Source organism: Grammomys surdaster, unplaced genomic scaffold (genome assembly GCF_004785775.1).
Source record: "Grammomys surdaster isolate TR1022 unplaced genomic scaffold, NIH_TR_1.0 132, whole genome shotgun sequence".
Taxonomy (NCBI): Eukaryota; Metazoa; Chordata; class Mammalia; order Rodentia; family Muridae; genus Grammomys; species Grammomys surdaster.
Genome location: NW_021604590.1, coordinates 4,536,337 through 4,559,225, shown reverse-complemented (window position 1 = coordinate 4,559,225; position 22,889 = coordinate 4,536,337). Strand labels below are relative to the sequence as shown.

The window sequence follows — 22,889 nt, the reverse complement described above, 5'->3', positions numbered from 1 at the left end:
GTCTCAAGGCTATGTATGCCCCTGGCCCAAGCAATGGGATGATTCTGACCTTTGTAACCCCTGCTAATGAAAGAACAAATGATACAACATCCTCAGTGGCTCATGACTCCCTCCTCTCCATGGTCAGTTTGTACTGCTGCTTCTCGCTGGTACCCTTCATCTGGCCATCATCTCCCTCCTTCAGGAGTGTGAGCATGCCCTCTTGCTTTTTAGCACTCCCTGCTGACCCTGCCAATCCTTCGCCATTTATACAGTGTGGTTCCCACTGTTTCTAGGCTGGCTTCACTTCCTTCTCTCACACTGTCTTTGTAACTTCTTTCTCTCCCCCACTCAGCCATGTTCCCAATCTGTGATGTTCTTTTCAAAGTCCTTGAACTGTCGATGCTGCCGTGGGGCCACTGATTCCCTTCTATTTCCCACTTCCTGTTCTGTACACCATCACTGAACCCCTTCTGCAAAGGAAGGCCTGGGTCTCTTTACCTGATACACTTTTGCAGGCTCACACAGCACAGCTAACTGTCGTTCCACTCTCTCCCTTCGGCTCCACATTTGTCCTGAGCAGCCTCAATGTCCAGGTTTTCTCATTAGCCATTCTCTCACTGGGCTCCTCATCCCCTGCAACCCCCATGAGTTCGTTATCGTCTCTCATACCCGATGCACAGCTTCTCCCTGGAGGCTCATGCTCACCTTGGAATCACACATTGCTGGATAAAGACCATGAAGCTTTGCATGTTGGTGGCACGGCAAATCCATGGGCTCAGGCAGGCAGATACTGCCTGGTCTAAGTTTTCCTTCTAGGTCCATAATCAGGACACTTCTTGATCCTTAGAAAGTAGCTCTTAGTTCCCAGGCTTCTTCCATGGTTTCCACAAGATGCCATTACTTCATTTATGGATAGATTTCCCTGGACTTTTCCTGCATATATACTATGTCCCTCAGCATTCTGTGGCCGTCCTATAATGAAAATGGTCTTGTTGCCCACTAGCTAGCTCCTCCCCTGAGCTCTGACTCCATCATTCACTACAAGCTCTGCCTTCCAGTGTTTCTGTTCTTCTGGCCCTTCCCCTGAATCTGTTCTTCTATGTTTAGGAACAGATGCCGCCTGGACTCCATACGTCCGTCTTTTTGAAATTTTTAGATCCCTTGCTTTCATTCCTTGAATTTGTAAATCTCTTTCACTCTCCCCCCCCCAAGCCTAGTACCATGGTCTATAATTACTCATGCTGTTGGCAGGAACCACCTGCAGAAACAACCCCAGGATTCCAGAGGAAAGCACACAGTGAGCCTCCTCGGTGAATTCCCCCCTGAAGACCTCAGCTGCCCTTGGCCTCTGGTTTTACTGGTGTCTAGCAGCTCCCTGACCAACCCTTCTTGAGAAGGTTCTGCTCCTCTCCCACGATCTCATGTCTAAGCTGTCTCTGCACAGCCCCTGGAGACAGTTTGCCAGTCTTCCTCATGTGCATCCCACAGGATGTAGTGAACTCTCCACTTCTGAATGTAGCTCCTGCCACTTCCTAGGCCGATTTTCCTGAGATCTCACATGGCTGGTCACCTCTTATCCCTCCGAAGCATGGTGAAACTCTCCCTTTCCTTTCCCCCTGCCCTGCTAGTTTGCTTACAGGGCCTAGTAAGTCCTGCCTATTCCTTCCACCTAGCAGTTAGCCCATGACTTCTTTACTGATAGATCAAGTCAACTGGGGAACAGGATCTTAGCTTCAGAACCACCCCTACATATGTGTGTGTGACTATGTGCATCTTGTGCATGTGGTGTGTGTGTGTGTGCCTGTGTGCACTCTTGTGTATGTACATGTAGTATGTGTGTGAGTACCTGTGTGTGTGTGTGTGTGTGTGTGCCTGTGTGTGCTCTTGTGTATGTGCATGTGGAGATTCCCCTGGTGTATGTGTCTGTGTGTGTTCTTACTTGTGTATGTAGTATGTGTATGTGTGTCTGTGTGTGCACATGCATGCCCCTGTGTGCTCCTGCTTATGTGCACGTGGAGGCTCCTCTATATGTGTGTGTGTGTACGTGCACATGCTTGTATGTGTGCTCCTGCTTATGTGCATGTGGAGGCTAGAAGGTGGTATTGGGTCCCAAGGATGACATCATGTATCTTCCTCAGTTATTGTCCATAAGTTATTTGAGACAAAAACTCACAGATTCTAGAGTTTCCTTATTCAATTAGACCGGCTGTCCAGAAAGCCCTGGGAATGAATCTGCTTGTTAACTCTGTCCCAGTTCTGGGGTTACAGGCATGTGGTACTTTGCTAATGGAGACATTTCCAGAGTCCTGATTTTGAAGCCATTTTGTATGTTTTGCTGAGGATTCTTTCTCTCGGGGAAGTTATAAAGTCTTTGAAGACTGGTTGAGTTTCATCGCCTCCCTCCCTCCCTCCCTCCCTCCCTTCCTCCCTCCCTCCCTCCCTCCTTCCCTTCTTCCCTTCCTCTCCTCTCTCCCTTCTTTTCTTTTTCTCACAGGTGCTACTTACCAAGCCCCTCTAGCTCCTTTGACACACTTCTTTGACCTTTCACTTTTAGCTGGAAACATAATGGCCTAATTCTCTGGGAAAAAACTTTTGAGATTTTTGACAGTGTCTGACACAGGCTTCACCTTGTTAAGTGTGAGGATTTCCTACTCTCTTCCTTTAGCTCTGAGCCCCTTCTCAGCCTCCTAGTGTTGGTGTTCTGAGCCTGCTTCATCCACACTGTTACTGTAGATCCATCTGCCTAGACTCCCACCAGCTGGTCAGGCCTCACCTCTGGCTGAAGTCTCTTTTTTTGGTTTGTCTGCTCACTAAGGATGCTCTGGTCCTCATCTCTGATCTGTGCCTGGCATGAGTGCCTGAACATGCGCCTGAACAATTTGATAGTCTCTCTAAACTCCACCACACTGTTAATATAGATCCTTTTTGGACACCATATTAAATATCACATGTCACATGATGACTGTGCCTTGTTCCCTTAGCAGTCATACAGAGTGCTGAGAACTACCCGAGCTTCAAGATACCTGGAAGAAATCAGCATCTCAGCTCACCCTTCTGTTTGGACAAAGCATTTGCTCCTTTGCCTGTTTTTAAATTTTGTTCTGTATGTATTTTCTAGATCTGAGTCTGAAGATGAGTTTACTGGTGGTTTTCCCCAAAGGAAAGAATTGATAATATTCTATGCCCTGTATTCAGTTGTTTCCTTGATATTTAAATCAAATTAAGCAGGTTTAAAAATAGAGTGGTTTTATATGAGGTGACATCTTTGGGATGATTAATTGCAACAGGCCTAAACCTCAGAAAGATCCTCAACTAACATCCATTTCTTATAATCTCCGCAGCCTTCGGTTTTGGTGCAAACTCGAAGAGATGCCCTGATCTCATGGCTCGGTTACTTTTCTATACCTAGAATTCCCTTCTCTGAAATTGTAAGAATCTAAGTAACTCGGCTGTTATGAAATAGCTGATGTGAAGGTTAGACCCACCCAGCCACCCACCCAGGGCTGCACTTTTGTTCCTAGACAAGGCTCAAAGCTCCTGCAATAGTGTCTTATCTATACCACTAGCTGGAAGTGAGTGTCAAGCTCTTCTTCAGGAGAAGGAACATTCAACAAGGAGAGAGCAGCATTTGGAATCAAGGGCAGACACTCTGCCCTGTAGCTGGAGGAAATGTATATTTGCAATACGCCTGATACCCTTGCCCTCTCCACGCTGCCTCAGGATAGTTAAGTCATCTTGGGGGACAGATGTGGATTTATTGTTTTAGGCACCAGTGCAGGAGATGCTTGGAATCCATTTGAGGAATTTGAGGAGTGGTGACTCCATCACAGAAGTTACTCAAAATATTCTCTGGGTGCAGGTCTTGTTACGTGCCATCTGGATCCTTTTCTTTGTAGAGCTCAGATAGCCTGAAGCCAGGTGGATGTTACTTGCTCTGAAATGTGTTGTTTGTTTGTTCACCTATTTCTGAGATGGTAGTTCATTCATTAGTTAGGACATATATTAAATGTTGATTGTATCTGCAAACTTCTGTGGGAATGAGGATTCTGTACCTGAGATTTCAGTAGAACGAATCCTCAGAAGGCCAGTCAGAATTGTACTAACTTATTAAATTATACTTTAATTGATTCCCAAATTCTGTGTCGTCTGATAAAAAACACCGCCTGGTATAAGCTTGGCGGCAACTTGAGATTGGGAGTTCAGAATCAATCTTTGGGAAATGTTTGAAATAACAGCAAAAGCCTCTAATGTAAAAGCTTGAGATTATGTAATCAATCAGCCATCTTAACTGAGATAGGCTCGGGAGCCAGAAGAAATGTGCCACATAAGCCATCGTCTACTGTTTGTCTGAGTAGGAGTTGGCAAAGATGATGTCACTTTGAGAGAGCAGAATTCAGAGCCTAGGGAGCTGCTTTGCCTGTGCAGCTACAATATCCAGCTGCTGTGAAGGCTGGGCTCATTTTTATCTCCTGGATATATCTTACAGTCCTTGGATAGAGTAATGACATCCTCTTCAAGGGCACCTGTGTGGCTCTTATCTGTTCTGTCTGCGTGTCTGTGTGTCACAGAGCTTTGGATATCTAATAAATGATACTGGTGATATTTTTAGTGAAACACTTATCTAAATATCTTGGTGGATTCCTAGAGTCCCTGAAGACATCAAGGCTGCTGTGGTCATGTTACCATCAGAAAGAACTGTACAAGGCATACTCTGAACAAGAGTAGAAGTCATTTTCATGCATGAGGATTTCCTATGTGTGTACTGTGTATAGGGTTTTTTTTTTTTTGTTTTGAGTTCTTTTTCTTTGTCATTAAAACAAGATAACAAAAACAAAACAAAAAATTAGGGGCTTCTGTCTGTCCCAGTAAGGCTAAATACAAGCCAAGACTTTACTCAAAACAAAATATACATAGGGTATTCAGATTCTAATTAATGTATAATAACAGGAGAAAAGTGAGATTTAAAAATTCTCTTAAGTCCTGGGTGGGGAAGCTGAATTCTGGCACTCTGGATCCAGCACCTCTGTAAGCTTAGGTAAAAACCATAAAACTTCCTGCAGAAGAGGCAGGAAGCTGTGTCGAACACATCCCAGTCTTCCAGCAGCAAGCATACGTTTTCAATAATGATTCACTCTGAGGCTTTCAGAAGGGTACTGGAGCGTTAGTAGGAATATACGAGAAGGATTAGAACTGAAGACTAGCCCCAAGGATGTGTGTGTGTGAGCTATTCAGGGTCTTTGACAGCTTCAGTAGGTAAAATGTACACTCTACAAAAAGTACAAGTTGTCACAATAGGAAAAATCTGGGCCTCTCTTCCAGGCCTGAATCCTCAATGTCAGGTGACACCTTGCTGCTGGCTATTTCCTTGGCCAGCCACCAATTGTCAGGCATTGCCCTCTCACCTCCTGAAGAGAGAGCAGATCTGGCCCCTCCCCCATTCCCATCCCTGCTCTGAGCTAGTCAAGGATCTCATACCTCCTACCCAAACCATTGCAACTCTCTGAAATTCTAACATAACAGTAAAATGCACAGGTCAAAGTTTAAGCTGGGAGCCAAAGCTTAGTGCTGCTAGGTATATAAATAGACCAGAGAATTCTGAGTCTCTTTCTGTTCATAGGTGGTGTCCCGGCTGGTTTTGTGTGTCAACTTGACACAGCTGGAGTTATCACAGAGAAAGGATCCTCCCTTGAGGAAATGCCTCCATGAGATCCAGCTGTAAGGCATCTTCTCAATTAGTGATCAAGTATGGGAGGGCCCAGCCACAGTGGATGGTACCATCCCTGGGCTGGTGGTCCTGAGTTCTATAAGAAAGCAGGCTGAGCAAGCCAGGGGAAGCAATCCAGTAAGCATCACTCCTCCAAGGCTTCTTCATCAGCTCCTGCCTCCAGGTTCCTACCCTGTGTGAATTTCTGTCCTGACTTCCTTTGTTGATAAACAGCAATACGGAAGTGTAAGCTGAATAAATCATTTCCTCCCGAACTTGCTTCCAGGTCATGATGTTTTGTAGAGGAATAGAAACCCTGACTAAGGGCAGGTGGTTCAGTCCCAGTGTGCTTCTATGAAATAAAACACAACTTGCCTGTTTGCTCTCTATGTTGTATTTACTTCATATTACTCAAAGCTCTCAGGCCACTTCTGCCAGCCTAGGCCTGAGCCTGCCTTTTTGATAGCTGCATTATATTCCACTGGACTGCATAATTTTCTCATCTTCAACCATTTCTGTATTTTGTTGTAGGGGAAACCTAGTCAGATGGTTAGCCACATGACGTCATGACACGTGTTTTTATTGTAGAACCTACGCCAATGGCATCAATAGGATATCCATACCGATTCTTTTTAAAACGTTTCAAGCACGTTTTCAAATTTTGGCATCTGGCAACATTTGGTAGCCATACAGAAAATACTCGGGTTGATAAGTTTCTGTATTAAAATATCTAACTATAGTTTTAACTGTAGAATAAAAATTTAAAATGATGATGTGTTTAATCACTGGCAGTGATGACAGTCAAGGTTGCTCACAGCCCATGGTGGTGAGCTAGCTCTGTAATTGTATGGCAGCATGCTGAGGGCAGATACACTTGAGGTTTGGCCTTGGGCACCTCATTCATAAAATGTACACAGTAACTGCACAGGGCCATGATGATAACTTAGCATGTAGCTCTCAGTGTGTGCTTAGAACCGTGTATAGCCTGGAGTTGACTGTCGTGTCTGCAGAATTATGTCAGGTATAGTTTTCAAGAGAACTATATCTTACCATCATTGGTTGCTGGCTATGACAACAAGTGTTAGCTACTCCTCAGATGGCTTTGGTGCTTCTGTGTGTTCAGAGTACACACAGGAACATAATTAGTTCTTGCTCCAAAAAGTATCAAGTTGGCCAAACTTTCACTTGAAAAACATTTTAAGATGATTTTCCTCTACTTTGGAGACATCTGTAATGGAGACTCTGCCTGTTGTGCCATTACAAACTGTGGTGGCACGTGCATGTGTCACACTGATAGCTCTTGCACATGGCACTGCACGAAGGAGCATTGCTAAGAACGTGTCTGCCTTTTCTCCAGCCACAGCATCTCCCCACCAATGCCATGACTCATTTTGGTTGCAAGCTTTTAAAGTACTAGCATGTAATTTGTATCTGATTTTGCTGTGGGTATGAAGGCTTGCATTATACTGCTTCTCCATCATTAGTGATAAAATGAATCAATTTCATAGTAGAAAGTAGAGTGTTCTGGGGAAAGAAAATGACAAAACAAAACAATTTGCCATTCAGCATCACCGAGCATTTCCCTTGAGCCGTCCTTGTACATAAGGAGAATACCAGAGCTGTGAGCTGTGGTTCACACTGCTTGTACCATGTCTGCCCTCTTATGGGAACAAGCAGCTGGTAGGGTTCGAGAACAACTCCTAGGTTATGGTCGGTGGCAATTCTCGCTTCTAACCTTGAGAGAGTCCCTTCCTTACCTCTCTGGGCTGGCATTGATCTGCAGAAATTTTTGGTTTGCTAACTGTAGGACTTAGTAGGACTTAGTAGGACTTAGTAGGACTTAGGGTATTACATGTGATGGGATTTGGTTTACTTAAGGAGTAAAACTCTGCCTCTTTTTTATCATCGTGAAATGTACTTTTGTTAGCACACTGTCAGGTATGTTCAAGGAATACAGGGCACTCAGAGAGAAAAGTTTAAAGCTATCCTATCACAAATAAACCATTAAATAAGGAGGAGATGGATGGAAGGCTTGGCAATTTTCACTCTTGCCTTTCAGACGGTTAAAATAGAAAGTTTATTTTGATTTGAATTCTCTGAGGTCTATTTTATCTTTTAGTCATATTACATTGCCTGCAGTATTAGAGAAAGCTCCCTGGTATTGGCTTGAGAAACCATTTTGAAATGCTGAGGGATTGGCTGGATTATCCTCCCTGCTGGCTATGAGCTGTTTGTATTTAGCCTTTGTATTTAATAGTCACGTGTGACAAAACACTATAGTGAATGAAACATGAGACTGGCTCCTCTCATGCCTAGCCTTGCATCAGTCATCCTTGTTGAACCATGAACAACATGTAAATTTCTATAGTGCCTTCTTTTTTTAATTTAGTTTAGTTTATGTGTGTGAGTGTTTGCCTTTCTTTCCCCTGTCTCCTTCTGTGTATGAACCTCATGTGTACCCATTGCCCATAGAGGTCAGAAGATAACATTGGATTCCCTGGAACTGTGGTTATTTACAGATGGTTCTAAGCCCCGATGTAGGTGCTGGGAATCGAACCCAGAGGACAGCCAAGACAGGCTCCTGTCTGCAAGCACAACATAGCGTTAGTAATAGTGTCAGGGTTTGGTGTGCATCCAAGGGATGAATCCCAAGCAGGGCTGGTCACTGGTCATCCATTCCTTCAGTCTCTGCTCCTTTTTTGTCCCTGCATTTCTTTTGGACTGGAACAATTTGGGGCCCAAAATTTTGAAGATGAGTTGGTGACCCCCATCCCAGTGTAGCCAACCATTGGATGGAGGTTGGAACTCCTATGGAAGAGTTAGGTGAAGGACTGAAGGAGCTGAAGGGGATGGCAACCCCATAGGAAGACCAACAGTCTCAACTAACTCAGATACCTCAAAGCTCCCAGAGACTAAGCCACCAAACAAAGAATATACATAGGCTGGTCCGAAGTCCTTGGACATATACAGAGCAGATGACACCCTTGTCTGTTCTCAGTGGGAGAAGATATGACTAATCCTGTAGTGACGTGATGCCTCAGGGAAGGGGAATGCTGGAGGGAGGTTGTGGGGGGAAGATCCTCTCAGAGGAGAAGGGGAGGGGGAATGAAGAAATGGGGAAGAACTCTGGGAGAGGAGACCAGGAGGGGTGTCAACATTTTAGATGTAAATATATAAAAGAATCAATTAATTTCAAAAATGAAGAGTGCTCTTACTGATCAGTCATCTCTCCAGTCCCTTCTTCAGCTTCTTAGTTTGCATTTTTGATTATTAATATACATCTCCCTGCTATCCTTATCCTTTGGCTTTTACCAACAGTGTGTATGTGTATGTATGTATGTATGTATGTATGTATGTATGTATGTATGTGTATGCATATGAGTATCTGTAAGTGTATATGTGTGTGTACATATATGTGTGTGAGTCTATGTCTACGAGTATATGACTGTATGAGGGTATATTTGTGTAAATATCTGTTAGTATATGGGTATAAATGTGTGTAAGTGTATAAGTGAGTGTGTGTATATGTGAGTGTATGGCTGTATGAGTGTATATTTGTGTAAATATGTGTATGTGTGAATGAGTGTATATTTGTGTAAATATCTGTATATGGGTGTAAATGTGTGTAAGTGTATACGTGAATGTGTGTTTATGTGAGTGAGTGTATGACTGTGTGAGTGTATATTTCTGTAAATATGTGTAAGTGTATGTGTGAGTGTGTGTATGTATGTGTGTACATGTATGTGTGTGTATATGTGTGTCAGGGTATTGTGTGAGTGTGTGTTTGAGGTACCTTTGAAGTGAGCCAAGAAATTGAAAAACAGTGACTAGGAGGCAGGCACACAGAATGTGTTTAACACAGTCTGCTGGAAAACAGAGTACATGTGAAAAGAAGACTGCGAGAATTATACACGTATGATATTTATTTTTGTAGAAATAAGATGAACCTGACAGATCACTTATTTTATCACGTTTTGGATTTCATTATTCTTGGAATAAGTATTTCTTGGAAGCTTCCAAAATCATCTGTGAATGTAAGATTTTAAAGACGTTTATAAGCCAATTTATGGATATTTAAAATATGATTTCACATTCATATAAAAATCTAGGCTTCCAAATGTAACTTTAATGAGCTGTGGTGACCATACACAGTGGAGTACAACTCAGCTACAAACAAGAATATAAGCTGAGTGACATATTAATATTTCTGAGAAGCATCAGGCTTGCAGGAAGCTGTGTGCAAAAGCCATGTGAGTGTTCTGATGTTTGTGAAAGCGAGAAGCTTAGAAAAAACACCCAGGTAACTTTGCAAAAACAAACTTAGGAAGGAAGGAGACTGTGCAAGCCACAGTCAGCTTGGTTTCTTTCATTGTGAGGGCTGGTGTGTACAGGATTCTAGGGGAATCAGACACCTGTGTTTAACAGAGCTGTGCTTAGTAAATTCTTTACCTGTGTTTAATATTTTTTTGACCTTTTGGAAGAATGATAAAATATTTAACCACTGAGAATGGAAAACAAATATAATAATAATAATAATAATAATAATAATAATAATAAACCCTGCACAGCATTGAAAACAAGCATAGTGGTTGCATAGAGAGGGGCCGAGACCTAAAGTCATTCATACGTCCACCTCCGCATGTCAGGTCAGGGAACCTGCAAACAAAGGGTGCATTTTGTATTTTTGTTGTTGATATTGTTAAGAGAGCAGTTCTGTAACCCTAAGAGATGCTGGAGGGTCTAGATAAGGAAGGAAGGGATGACCTTAGAGGGCACAGGTTACAGAGGAAAGGTCACAGCTGAGAAGAAAAGCAACACACCTTTGGGGTTGTTGCAGGTTTTTTGTTTTAACTTGGTATTTATAAAACATGTACATGTATGTGCTTGTGTTTACGTTTGTATGTTACACACACATTTTGTATGTTACCATGTAGTGAGCTACCTGAGATAAAACAAGATTAGTAACCAACACAAACATCAGCATGGAGAGATGGAGGGTCATGATGGACCTCCAGGTATGGTTATACTGAGGGCAGTGCTCAGGAAGTATTCTGGGAACTGAATCATAAGAGGTATCATCAGGGAAATAGAAAATGATGAATATTCTACATGAGAAATCAGATGAGAGGACTGTGTACTTAAAAATGTCACTGAGATAGAAGGCAATCCCATAATACTCCAGACCAAGGGAGACTAAGGAAACTTGTCAGGCTAAGGTGATATCCAGGTCTAGATAGATCCAGTTTGCAGAGAGGAAGGTGTTAGGAACTAGAGTTTGGGTTTACTCAGTGAGTAAAGTGTTTGACTTGCAAACCAGAAAACTTAACTTTCACCCTCAGAACCCATGTAACAAAAGCCACATGTGGGATACACACTTGGATGGGAAGGCAGAGACAGGCAGTTCCTGGACATCACTGGGAAGTCCAGCCTAGTTGATAAGTTCTATGCCAGTAAGAGATCATGCTGTGCCTCACAAATATATTACAGACAATCTGAGCAGCAATACATGAGGTTGTCATCTTAAATATATATGTATACACACATACACACAAACACTCATATACACATGAACACATTCAAATGGGTACACACATTTGTATGTATGTGCACACACATACATGCATGCATGTATACACATGAACATGTACACATGGATACACACACATGTGGACACGGGTGCACACGCATGCATACACACACAAGACTACACTTAAATGAACATGTAAACATCATCACACAGCAACAGAAATAAATTATGTTTTGAGGAAAATAGACCACAGTGCAGTATGAGTGGAAAACGAGTCTGTGTGTCGTATAGACTTAGAACTGTTCTGTGGTAACATGAGCTATCATTTCATTCAATATTCAAGAAAGCACAGAGCTGTGAAGAGGAGATGTCTGTGTTGTGGTGTAGGAAACCGAAGATACTTATGAAGATGTGCATATGTTACATGTACCTCTTTCAGTACACAAATTCAGACAGATGAGAATGAGGCTGGGGGAACAAATGGGCAGCAGGTGAGCTGCTACAGGATGCCAGAGATGACAGCCTTGAAAGGTGCTCTGCACTCTCCTTTTTCTTTGGTGCTTGCTGTTCTTTCCAAATGAAATTCTTCTAAAAAGAACAAATTTACATCTGAAAATTGGCACTCAGATTTTAAACACAGATAATTCGTAAAACTGCTTCAAGCACACCCCGGGGGATAACAGACCTAGAGCCCAGTCACCATTGTCTAAGATGTGTGCTTATCTGTAATGAAGATTGAATTGTCTAGTAACACTCTGGCTGCCCAAAGCCAGGCATAATCTGAAAGCACCTGAGAATGAATTAGAAAAGCAATAATGAATGAAATCTGCTCTAAGCATTTTCCATTTTGGTAGCAGCAATCACTAAAGGGTTTTCAGGCTTCAATCCGTTGTGAGCTGACTTTTATACACGAGGAGACTCCATATCTAGTTTCAGTCTTCCACATGTAGTCTTTTGGCTCCCCTCCTCTTCCATACCCACTCTTCCCAGAACTATTTGTCAAGGAAGCTGACGTTCATCTAACATGCTTTTGGTTATAATTCAATTTCCTGTTTATATCTCTTTAATTTTATTCAGTTTTGTATCTGTTACTTTCACACGACTGTGACCAAGTTTTATTTTGGCTAGTGATTTTGGAGAGTCTCAATCCTATGCTGTAGAAGGTATGGTGGAGCTCACGGAAATGGGAGATGATTGGAAAGACCTGTTTGTCATGGCAGACTAGATAAGACAGTTGTTTTTTCGTTTGTTTTTCAGTTCGTTTGTTTTTGTATTTGTTTCTGTTTCTTTGCATGCACTGAGTCATCTTTGTATCCCTGCCACGAAACTCACTTGGTCATTATGTATTAACGAACTCCTTCATTTCATTTTGCATCTTTATTTTTTTTTTTGCTTTGCTGCCTCAGCATCCCGCCATGTAGCCCAGGATGGCCCCTGAACTCACAGCCCTCCTGTCTCTAACCCTCTTGTTCTAGGAATGTAAGTGTGCAGACCATGCCCAGGCCTTGACAGTTTTCCAACTTCTGTTCATTAAGGATCTTCTCTAAACTCTTGCTGCACTTGCATTTAGTATTGATATAAGGCAACACTGACTTTGTAAAGTGAGTCTGCAAGTGTTCCTCACTTTTCTATTATATAGACTAGTTAGAGGAGCGTTGGTGTCTGTTCCAGAAAAGTTTGATAAGATATGCCACAGTGGATCTGTACCACCCTAAATTAAAAAAAAAATTGGTCTTAGTACTTGTTACTGGTCTTTTAGTTTTCTTAAAATATACAAATTCTATTTTATAGGTTATAAGTTTAGAAATAAGTTTATAGGTTAAATATACTAAATATATTAAACATATCCACTTATTTAGATTTGTTCAAACATATTAAAGTGTGCATTTTTTTTCAAAATATTTCTCAGTCCTCTGGATTTCAATGATATCTGTTACAATCTCTTTTTTTTGCTATAATTCTATTAATACACTACTCACTTTGGGGCAGTTTGGCCAAGAGCTCTTCAGTGTTGTTAATCTCCTCAAAAATAGTTCATTGATCCTGTGAATCATTCTTTTAGAGTCTGTCTCATTAATTTCTGCTCTGATGTTTATTATTTCCTTTCCCCTTCTACTGGTCTGTGGTTTGTCTTCTTCTCTCTTTCTTTCTCTTTTTACTGTTTGAGCTCCCATGATGCATCATTGTGATAATTATTTGAGATCTCTTGTGGCTATAAATGCCCTTTTTAATTCCCTTGCTACGTCTCACAGATTCTCATGTTTCCTCTTCGTTGGATCCCAGGACATTGCCATTTCCCTGATTTCTTCAATGAATCACCAATCATTGCAAGGTCATTGCTCAACCTCAGATTTTTGTCAACTCTCTGTCCTTTATCTTGCCTTTGATGTCTTACTCCATTTCTTTATGATCTAATGAGCTTTGAGCAATTGTTTTGATTCTTTTTTTCTTTTTTTTTCTTTTGTAATGACTTGGCTTTTTGCCTAAAATATATTCTATTTTGGAGAAAGTTCTATGAGCAGCTGAAAGGAATGCATATACTGCAGTTTTGGGTAGGACATTGTGTAGATGTCTATTAAATTCATTTCAACTATGGTACAGTTTAGTGTGAAATGATTATTAATTTCTTGGAGCTGCAAGACCGTTTGGTGAGTGCAGGGTGATGCAAACATTCACTATGCTTGTATTAGGGCTTCTGTGTTTCTGGTTTCCCTTAGGATCTTTCTTATGAAATTCGGTGTACAGACAGATATTCAATATACACATGTCTGCTGGGTGTGTTGTTCCTTTTATCAACATGTAACAACTTTCATTGGTTTTATCACTTGAAATCTGCTTTAAGAGGTGAGTATAGGTAGCTGCACCTGTTTTACCCAAGTTTCTTTCATTTGGAATACTGTTTTCAACTTTTTATTTTCAGACAGTACTTAATGGAGCAGTGTGTTTCTTACCGGTTGGAAATAGAATATTTAGTTATAATTCTATTATCCAATATAGCTCTTTTATTTGGCAAATTAGGGCCATTTAAATCCATTGGTATAACAGAGAGGAGTGTGCTAGTTCTTGGGACATTAAAAATTGATATTTAGTGACTTCCTGATTAATTATAATTTGCTTGTTCAGTGTTCTAGCAGAACTTATTAATTTCTTGATTCTTGATCTTGTGTTTACCTTGCTATGTTGGGTTGAATGTGCCTTTAGGTTTCTTCTGCAATACCACATTGGTCATGAATCTCTTTAGCTTGTACTGACTTCCCTTGCTTACAGTATGAAGCATAATTGTCCTGAATATTATGATCTAGGATATTGTAATTGACACCTGCATAGTATAATCTAAATATAATAATTGACATCTACAATCACTAGGCTTCAGAGTTTCTGTGGACACATTTTCTATTATTCAGATGTTGTTCGCCTTGATAAGCCAGTTGATACTTTCTCCTGAAGCTTCAGTATTCTTTCTTAGTTCTTTACTGTTGACATTTTATCTAAAATATATAGCAAAAGGCATCTTTTATGGCCAATTGCCTGGGTTTATAAACAATCCTTGTACCTGGGCATCCATATATTTATCCCAAAAAGGGCAAGTTTGATGGTATTGTATCACTGAATATATTTTCTGCCATTTTTTTTTTGGCAGTATAATCAGGGATATCCGATTGTAGTAAAGAGTTGAATGTATTTCCAACTGGATTCTTTGGTGAGGTTTCCATTTGACTTCTTTGGTGGTGGGGTTAGTGTCTGCTGACAGTGAATAATGTATTTGAACACGAAGTTCCCGAATTTTTTTTTTTTGAGGCCTTGAACAATCAGGACAATTGTACCTGGTTGCATTTGTAGGGAGCACCATCTGCAATCATTCTTAGACTTATTAACAGTGTAGGGTCTGAAATGGTGTGGGTAACATAACACATAGTGTGGCCCTTTATCATTGCAGTGTTCACAGCCCTTTTATTTTTATCTCTGCTGTAGCTGAGTAGTGTAGGGGTGATATTTAGAAAACTGCACCTGATCCGGCATGTTCTCGGGCAGCCATCATGTTCACACTGTTCCTTGGCTCTGACTCGGGCTCCGGCTAGCTAGATGCACAAGCCCTGGCACCCATAAGATGCCAGCGTGGGGGATGGCTCTGCCAATCCACCACGCTGCATCCACAAAGCTCGGCTGAACCCCAGACGATATCTGCTATCCTTGCAGTACCCGGTAGAAACGAGACTCTTAAAGCTTAATGATTATCTAAAGGATTTATATATTTAGAAATGTTCAATCAACAAGATGCCACACAATTAGAGTTGCTACCCAATATCTAACCTTTTGATAGAAGTTGCTACCCAGGACAGCTTTAGACCCATCTGTGGTTCTCCATGGTTGCTAGCCTCCTTCTTCTCCTCCCCTTCCTCTTTTTCTCCCCTCCCCTTCCTTTCTTTCTCTCCCAGCTCCACTTTCTCTTCTACTGCGGAATCACAGAACTCTACTGAGAATACAATGTAGCAGAATAAATATCCTGCTACAAGGTAGGTCTTCTGGCCTGTTATAACAGCCTTCTTGGATATTGGTTTTTGACTCAAGGTTTTTAAATCTCTGCTCTTTTTTGAGTTATAGTATCATTTGAACTTTGAGTTGGGGCAATAGTGTTGAGCAATACATGCTGACTCTAAGCTAGGATGAAAATATCGTCCTCCTCCCCACTCTTGGTGGCAGAGCATCAACACAGATACTGAGAACTGGTCAGGAGGTGGATAAAAGGTGAGAGAAGCAACTAACAGTGAACTCAATTCAGAAATAAAATAAAACCATGTGCAGCTCTGAGAATGACTGCAGCAGAGGTCGGCGCAGGAGTCAGCCTACACGAAAATGTTTTAAAAGATGATTTCTAAAAAAATGCGAGGAAACAAGAGAGAAGATAATGACAGCTGGAAATGATGTAAGGCACAAAACAAAGGGTGTGGTTATAGACAAGAGTGAAAAGAAGAGGGGACAGGAAAAACCAAAATGCGAGCAAATTGCACAAAACTCCATCCAGGAAATCAAAAAGACAGGTCTGAGAAAAGAGACTCTGACACCACACATAGACACGGACACAGACACAGACACAGACACAGACACACAGACACACAGACACACAGACACACAGACACACACACACACACACACACACACCACAGACACCACATACACATACATACATACTACACAGACACCACACACAGACACCCACATAGACTCACACACAGACACATACGTACTCCAAAGACATAGACACCACACACACACATCACACAGACCACACATACATATCACACATTCATACATACCTCACCCAGACATACACACACATACACATACACATATACCATATAGACAGACACCACACTCACACACATACACACCACAAACATAGATAACACACACACATACCACACAGATATAGACACCATACACACAGACACACATGACACACATACACTAAACTGACACAGATACCACACACATACCACAAAAGACAGACACCATGCACACAGACACACACACACAGCACATAGACATAAGCACTACACACATACACAAAGAGAAACACACAAACAGACAAACACAAAGACATATACACACACCACACTGACACAGACACATACATACACACATACCATACTACACAGACACCCCACACTGAGATGCACACATGTATACACTCACACACACAGAAGCACATATGCCTGCATATACACTTGTACATCAGCAAATACAGAACAAAAGAAATACTACTCTAAAATATTTAAGTACTGTCTCTGTTGGAATAGTTATACCTGTGGGAGTGGATGTTCTCTTTCTACTAGTGTCCCCTTCTTTTCACATCTTGTTGGCCAACATCCCCCATGAATCACTGTGGCTGGAGAGAGTCACCTCTTGTTTGTTGTTTATAGCATACAGTCATACCAGTGGGAACGGTTTGACACTGCAAACAATTGGAAATATTTCCCTGCTCACTAGTACAAGGCAGAGGGAAACTTGAATTCCTTTAAGATGGGATTTCTAGTAGTAAGCCTGACTGGATGTCATGCAGAGGTCAGCTTGCTAGGCTGATGTGCCTGCAGCTTTCATGTGCTTCCTGTGGCCCACGGCAGGGTAGGGCAACAGACTTACATGATTACAGAGATGTAGCAGGTTCTGCTCAAGGGCTACACACTTCTGAGCTCCAGTCCCTGCTACTATTGTGCACCCTGGCTTGGTCTCTGCCTAACTTTAGCTACTGTCTTAAAGGGAAAGTCAGTTCTACTACATTGTGTGTAGCACATCATTGAAAGAGAGAGAAAGAGATAGAAAGAGAGAAAGGAGGGGGTATGAAGTTAGGATGAGGTGGGAGGTGTATTTGGGGTGAATTGGGGAGGAATGCATTATTTGCATGAATAAAGTTATCAAAGAATTATTATAAATATTGTGCTTTAAAAATTCAGCTTCCAAACTACATGGTAAATTTCTTTCATAAATTTCTGTCCACTCACTTTTGACAAATCATAATCATATTTAATTATTAGTCACACCATGGTACTAAGATATGTATGTATGTATGTATGTATGTATGCATGTATGTATGTTTGTATGTATGTATATACACATAGACACACACACAGACACACACACACACACGTGTTACATTATGTATATTTTCTTTTTTTTTAAATAATTTATTTATTTTTCTCAAATCGTAATTTATTCACACAGGGGTTATAAACATAGAAAGGCAGGACGTGGGGAAGGGGATGACACTGGAGTGTGGGTGTTCAGGGGGAATACAGATATCTTTCAGAACCGGGTGTCAGCTGGGTGAAGGTTCAGGGGACAGGTCACTATGACTCTGCCTATGACTTGCTTATCCTTATCTAAGTTGGTATTGTCTGCCAAGGCTACATATTTACAAGGTCTATGACTACTTGGGCTGGTAAATTTCCACAAAAGCTGCCTGTTTACAATAATGGATATTTTCATTACCTTAAAAATTTACTGTTAATTCTTACTGTTTAACTACAGCCTTGAACCTTTGAGTAGCATCTTCTTTCCCTCATCCCCCTCCCAGCTCCTAATAGCTACTTTTCTATTCTGCTTTTATGAATACTGTTATTTTTAGATTCCACACAAAATGTTCTATATTAAATTGTGGAGAACTCGTAGTGGATGATATTGTATTATGCTATTTTGTAGGATCAATCCTTTCCGGAGCATGAAAATGGCTTTCAGGTTGGAATGAGATTGGAAGGCATTGATGCCCGACGTCCGTCTGTGTTCTGTGTGCTGTCTATAGCTGAGGTAAGAGAGGCTGGTCCTGCCTGGGGCCAATTACGTGGTGTATATTTTCTAAAATACAACAGATTTCAGTACTTTCTGTCATAAATGAGTCCCAGTTCATTATTTTAGTCAATAATGTATAAAAGTATGTTTCTTTATAATTTTGTTCTTAAGATGAATTTTCTAGTAAGTTTTCATCAACTAGTATTCATCCTTGAGTTAACTGAAAAGTAGATTTTACCTAAAGTTGGTAATAATCCAAGGAACCCAGAGTGTTGTTTCCAAGTGTTACATAATTATTCATATTTTAGGTGAGCCAATGAGAACTATATATAAACCCCTGTCTATGAAAAAAACATTCATATAAATACACTTACTTTGTGAAAATTATATACAGAGAACTGCCACTGGTGAAAATAGATTTTAAAATGTAATGTTTATCCAACACATTATTAAATCAATAGAAGCATTGACATTAGAAGACACAGTTATGTGTTCTATGTCATGACAATTGCTCTTAGGGTTGTACAGAATATCTAGGAGATGTATTTCTCAGGCTTTAGTTATTTTCTGTGTTAAATATGCTGGGCTCATGTGTTAACAATGTTCCTTATCTCAGCCTTTACTCTCCTGAGGTAGAAAGTAAGCCCATCAGCAGAAGATATGTTTGCTAAAAGAAAAAGATATGGCAGGTACTGAATTAATAGTCAGTTAGAAACATTTGATGTGATTCTGGATATAATTTGCAGAAAGTTTTAGATAGCTGTTCATCATCATTGTGATTTAATCATATATCATAGTGCATATGCATTTGTTCTCTGATGAAAATGTTTGGATGGATACATTGGGTTGTCATGATGGCATCGTCTAAACATTTGAACGTTTTCTCAGTTTTGAGCCCTTTTCAAATCCATGACACTTAAATGAACAACTGTGAACTTCCTGTTTCAGGTGTGTGGTTACAGGCTGAGACTGCATTTTGATGGTTATCTAAGCTGCTATGATTTTTGGACTAATGCTGGTTCCCCGGACATTCACCCAGTGGGATGGTGTCAAAAGACCAAGCACGAACTTCATATCCCTCGGGGTAAGCCAGGGCACATTTGTCAGCTGAAAGGAGGGGCACTTGTTATTCCAGCTTTATTTTAACACCATTTCAGGAAATGCTAACAGGGGAGCTTGGTGTGAATTGATTTTCCAAATGAAAGTTTTATCTACAAAGAGGCTAAGGCCATGACAATGCCTTAGAGATGAGTGTAATAGAAAAGTCTGTATGTCTCTCTAAGTCAAGTATTCTGGTTAGGAATTTATAGTGAAAAATATAATAGTTTGGGAGCACCTGATCATATATAAAGTGTATTAATCTTTATAGCAAAAAATTGTGTTCAAAATCGTGGATGAAATGAAATATCATGCTCTATCAATGATACCACACAGGGAAGAAACTTGATTTATTCTAAACTTGCTGCAGATCTGGAAATAATGGAAAGAATGAGACTATAAAATGCCATAATCAGTTTTCTTTTGATGGGAAATAGTTTTGTGTCTGTTTTTTGTTTCCTGTGAGATACCCAAGCCAGGCAGTTAAGGCTGGCCGTTTTTGGCTGTGAGATGCCGCGGTCCAGTTTCTTTGTACAAGCAATTGTTGCACATAGTTTTCTGCTTGGGCATTAGGTTGCTGAATAACTGGCACATTTTGGGTTTAGTGTGCCATTTCCCCATCCTTCAGGTGTCCCTTGGCATCTACCTGGGGCTGAAGGCAGTCTGGAGTTCACTGAGCTGGTGACAGAGGGTAGCTTCGTTTATCTAATAGGCATTCTGAAACCCTTAACATGTGCTTTTAATGAGTATTGAACAACAGAAATCACAAGGCCTCAGGCTCTATGGGGCTGTCCTTCAGAGGAGAGAATGTTTGAGTAAGGCCCCAGGGATAGTCCTTCGGATGCTGTTGTAGACATAGGTTCTCTGAAGCCACAGGATCCCAGGCACATGAACAAAGTGAGAAAGTAGCTTGGATCCCCCATCTAGAACAGAAGCCAGAGTTGACGTCCTAGAATGGAAGGGTATTTGGCCAGAAAACAACCTTGAGGAGACTACTGGAGAACCTTGGCGGAATAAATAAAGCTTAATGTATGAAGATAATCTTGAACTCTACAAAGATTTGGGCTTGTAGATTCAATATGAAAATACTGATCCTGTGTAACTGGGGGCCACTTTAGATATCAGTCTAGAAATCACAGCTCTCACCTTAAAACAGAGATTTTCAACCTGTGGGTAGAGAGATCCCTTTGATGGTTGCATATTGGATATCCTGCATATCAGGTATTTACATTATGATTCAGAACACAAGAAAAATTACAGTCATGTAGTAAAAACAAAACAAAAATAATCTTACAGTTGGAGGTCACCACAACATGAGGAACTGTAATTCAGGGTCACAGCATCAGGAAGGTTGAGAACCTCTGTCTTAAAGGGGATAAGAGATAGTTTATTTTGAGCCATTTTGAGTGAACATAGCCCAGGAACACAGATGTTACTCCAAAGACCATGTTTCAACATGGAAACAGTTTCATGAAGTTTTTCTTTTAAAAAATAATTTTACGGAACAAAGAAAATCATAAAATCAAGGCAAGCTTAAAATGCATTGTTGAGTATATCAGGAGCAGTTACCACAAGATGTGGATAGCTTTTCTGTAGGCCCAACATGCTATCAGATGCTGATGCTGTTCTTAGCGTTCAGGTTTGTGGAAGCTAATAACTTTCAGAGTTAATAGATTCCAAAGGTCTTGATCTATTAGTCAATGGGTGTTATTTCTGATCCAGAAGAGAGCAAGGAAAGTCTGTTCCTGGGCATTAGAACTAGCCCAAGATAAGGTAATCAGACACTGAACCTGCAACATTCCAGTAGTCCCTAGTACTGATGCCCTAACCTAATCAATCTGGAAAGATAAGATTTTTTTCCTGGGTAATTTATAAGATTAGGAATAGAAAGTTGGACCTGCCAAATGGCCTTTGGATTTTGACAGTGCTGGGTATTATACCCCAGGTAGCCTTTGGGTTATAGATGAGTTCTTAATTTCTCCAGAGCATCTGGCTATCCCAATTAAAGTGGCATCAGGACCTCTCATAGTCTTTGTGACATGGTTTCCTAAGGAATGGCAACCACTTGGAGACTCTTGTCTCACCCTTTTCCCCTTCCTTAAATTGCCTTAATGAGAGGTAAGATGGAGGCCTGTAGATTTCAAAATGTTCCTAAGAAATTATTCAGAAACAATTTCTGTAAGCACCCTCTTCATATAAATATTTTCCCCCTTGAGCTTAAATCCCTTGATATTTGCTTTATGGTCTGTTACAATCCATGTAAGTTAATAAGTAGATATCTGTGAGGACTGACATACATTATGGAAATTACACTCAACAACCTTGAACTTAAGTCATTTAAACAGCATTAAAATGATTTGGAGATTTTAATATAAATCATTTGTGATGCGCTAAGAACTTACTGAATATATAGCAGAAGATTAAAAGTAGAAATTATAATATATTAAAATATATGTGATGATATCTTGTTGGTATTTTTGACTAGTGTATACTCTTTTAGATTATAGAAAAGATAAATTTGTTTGGATGGATTACTTGAAGGCCTGTAGATTGCAAAATGCTCCTAAGAAATTATTCAGAAACAGAAGTTCTGTGAGTATCTTCTTCCTTTGTATAAATCCTATTTTCCATTGAGCTTAAATTCCTTTAAAAATGCATTATGGTCTGCTATATTATAATCCAAATAACTTATGAAATGTCTTAATTGCCTTTACCTTTCTTAACTTAATTTATTATATATGCTTCCTTGGGCAAGTAGCTTTTTGTATTTTTTAGGTTTTTCTTTTTTTCTTTCAGCATTACAATTAAATACTTCAGAAAACTTAATTTAAATTAAGCTTGCTAAAACTTATTTAAAATATCTTTTATGGATATTATTTTTTCCTTTTTGCTTGCAGCAAATTAGTTTTCTAAGCTTAATTTTGGTATTTTGAAGCTAGCAGATACTCAAGACAGACTCTGTCACGTGCGCATCACAGATGTGTCTAAGTACAATGAATACAAAAGAAGGGTTTTGGCAGATTCAGGGAGGCTAGGTGTGTGTGTGTGGCGGGGGGATGGCTAGAAGAGACTACTTATGGCATCTTCAGTAAATTCAGGGATTCTATGCCAGGGTTCAGCTAGAGTAGACTCTGAATCTCAAGCAGCTCAGAGAACCTTCAATGGAGAATGAATTTTAAGTGCTCAGCCCTAGGCTAGACTTCACCCCTGCTTTGCTTTCCCCAAAACCCAATCACTGCTGAGAGCAGAGAAGGGCTGAGCCTCGTGTCCAGGCTAGGCCCTACCCACTGAGGT

The 22,889-nt window shown here is 40.6% G+C and overlaps 1 protein-coding gene across 1 annotated transcript in view; it reads left to right on the top strand.

Moving 5' to 3' along the window:
• L3mbtl4 (L3MBTL histone methyl-lysine binding protein 4) overlaps positions 1-22,889 on the top strand; it is a 318,439-nt gene that overhangs the window by 5,505 nt on the left and 290,045 nt on the right. The window contains exons 3-5 of the mRNA XM_028762233.1: positions 18,411-18,515; positions 19,446-19,581; positions 22,096-22,187. Of these exons, the coding sequence (XP_028618066.1) occupies positions 18,411-18,515; positions 19,446-19,581; positions 22,096-22,187 (333 nt within the window). The remainder of the gene's footprint in view (positions 1-18,410; positions 18,516-19,445; positions 19,582-22,095; positions 22,188-22,889) is intronic.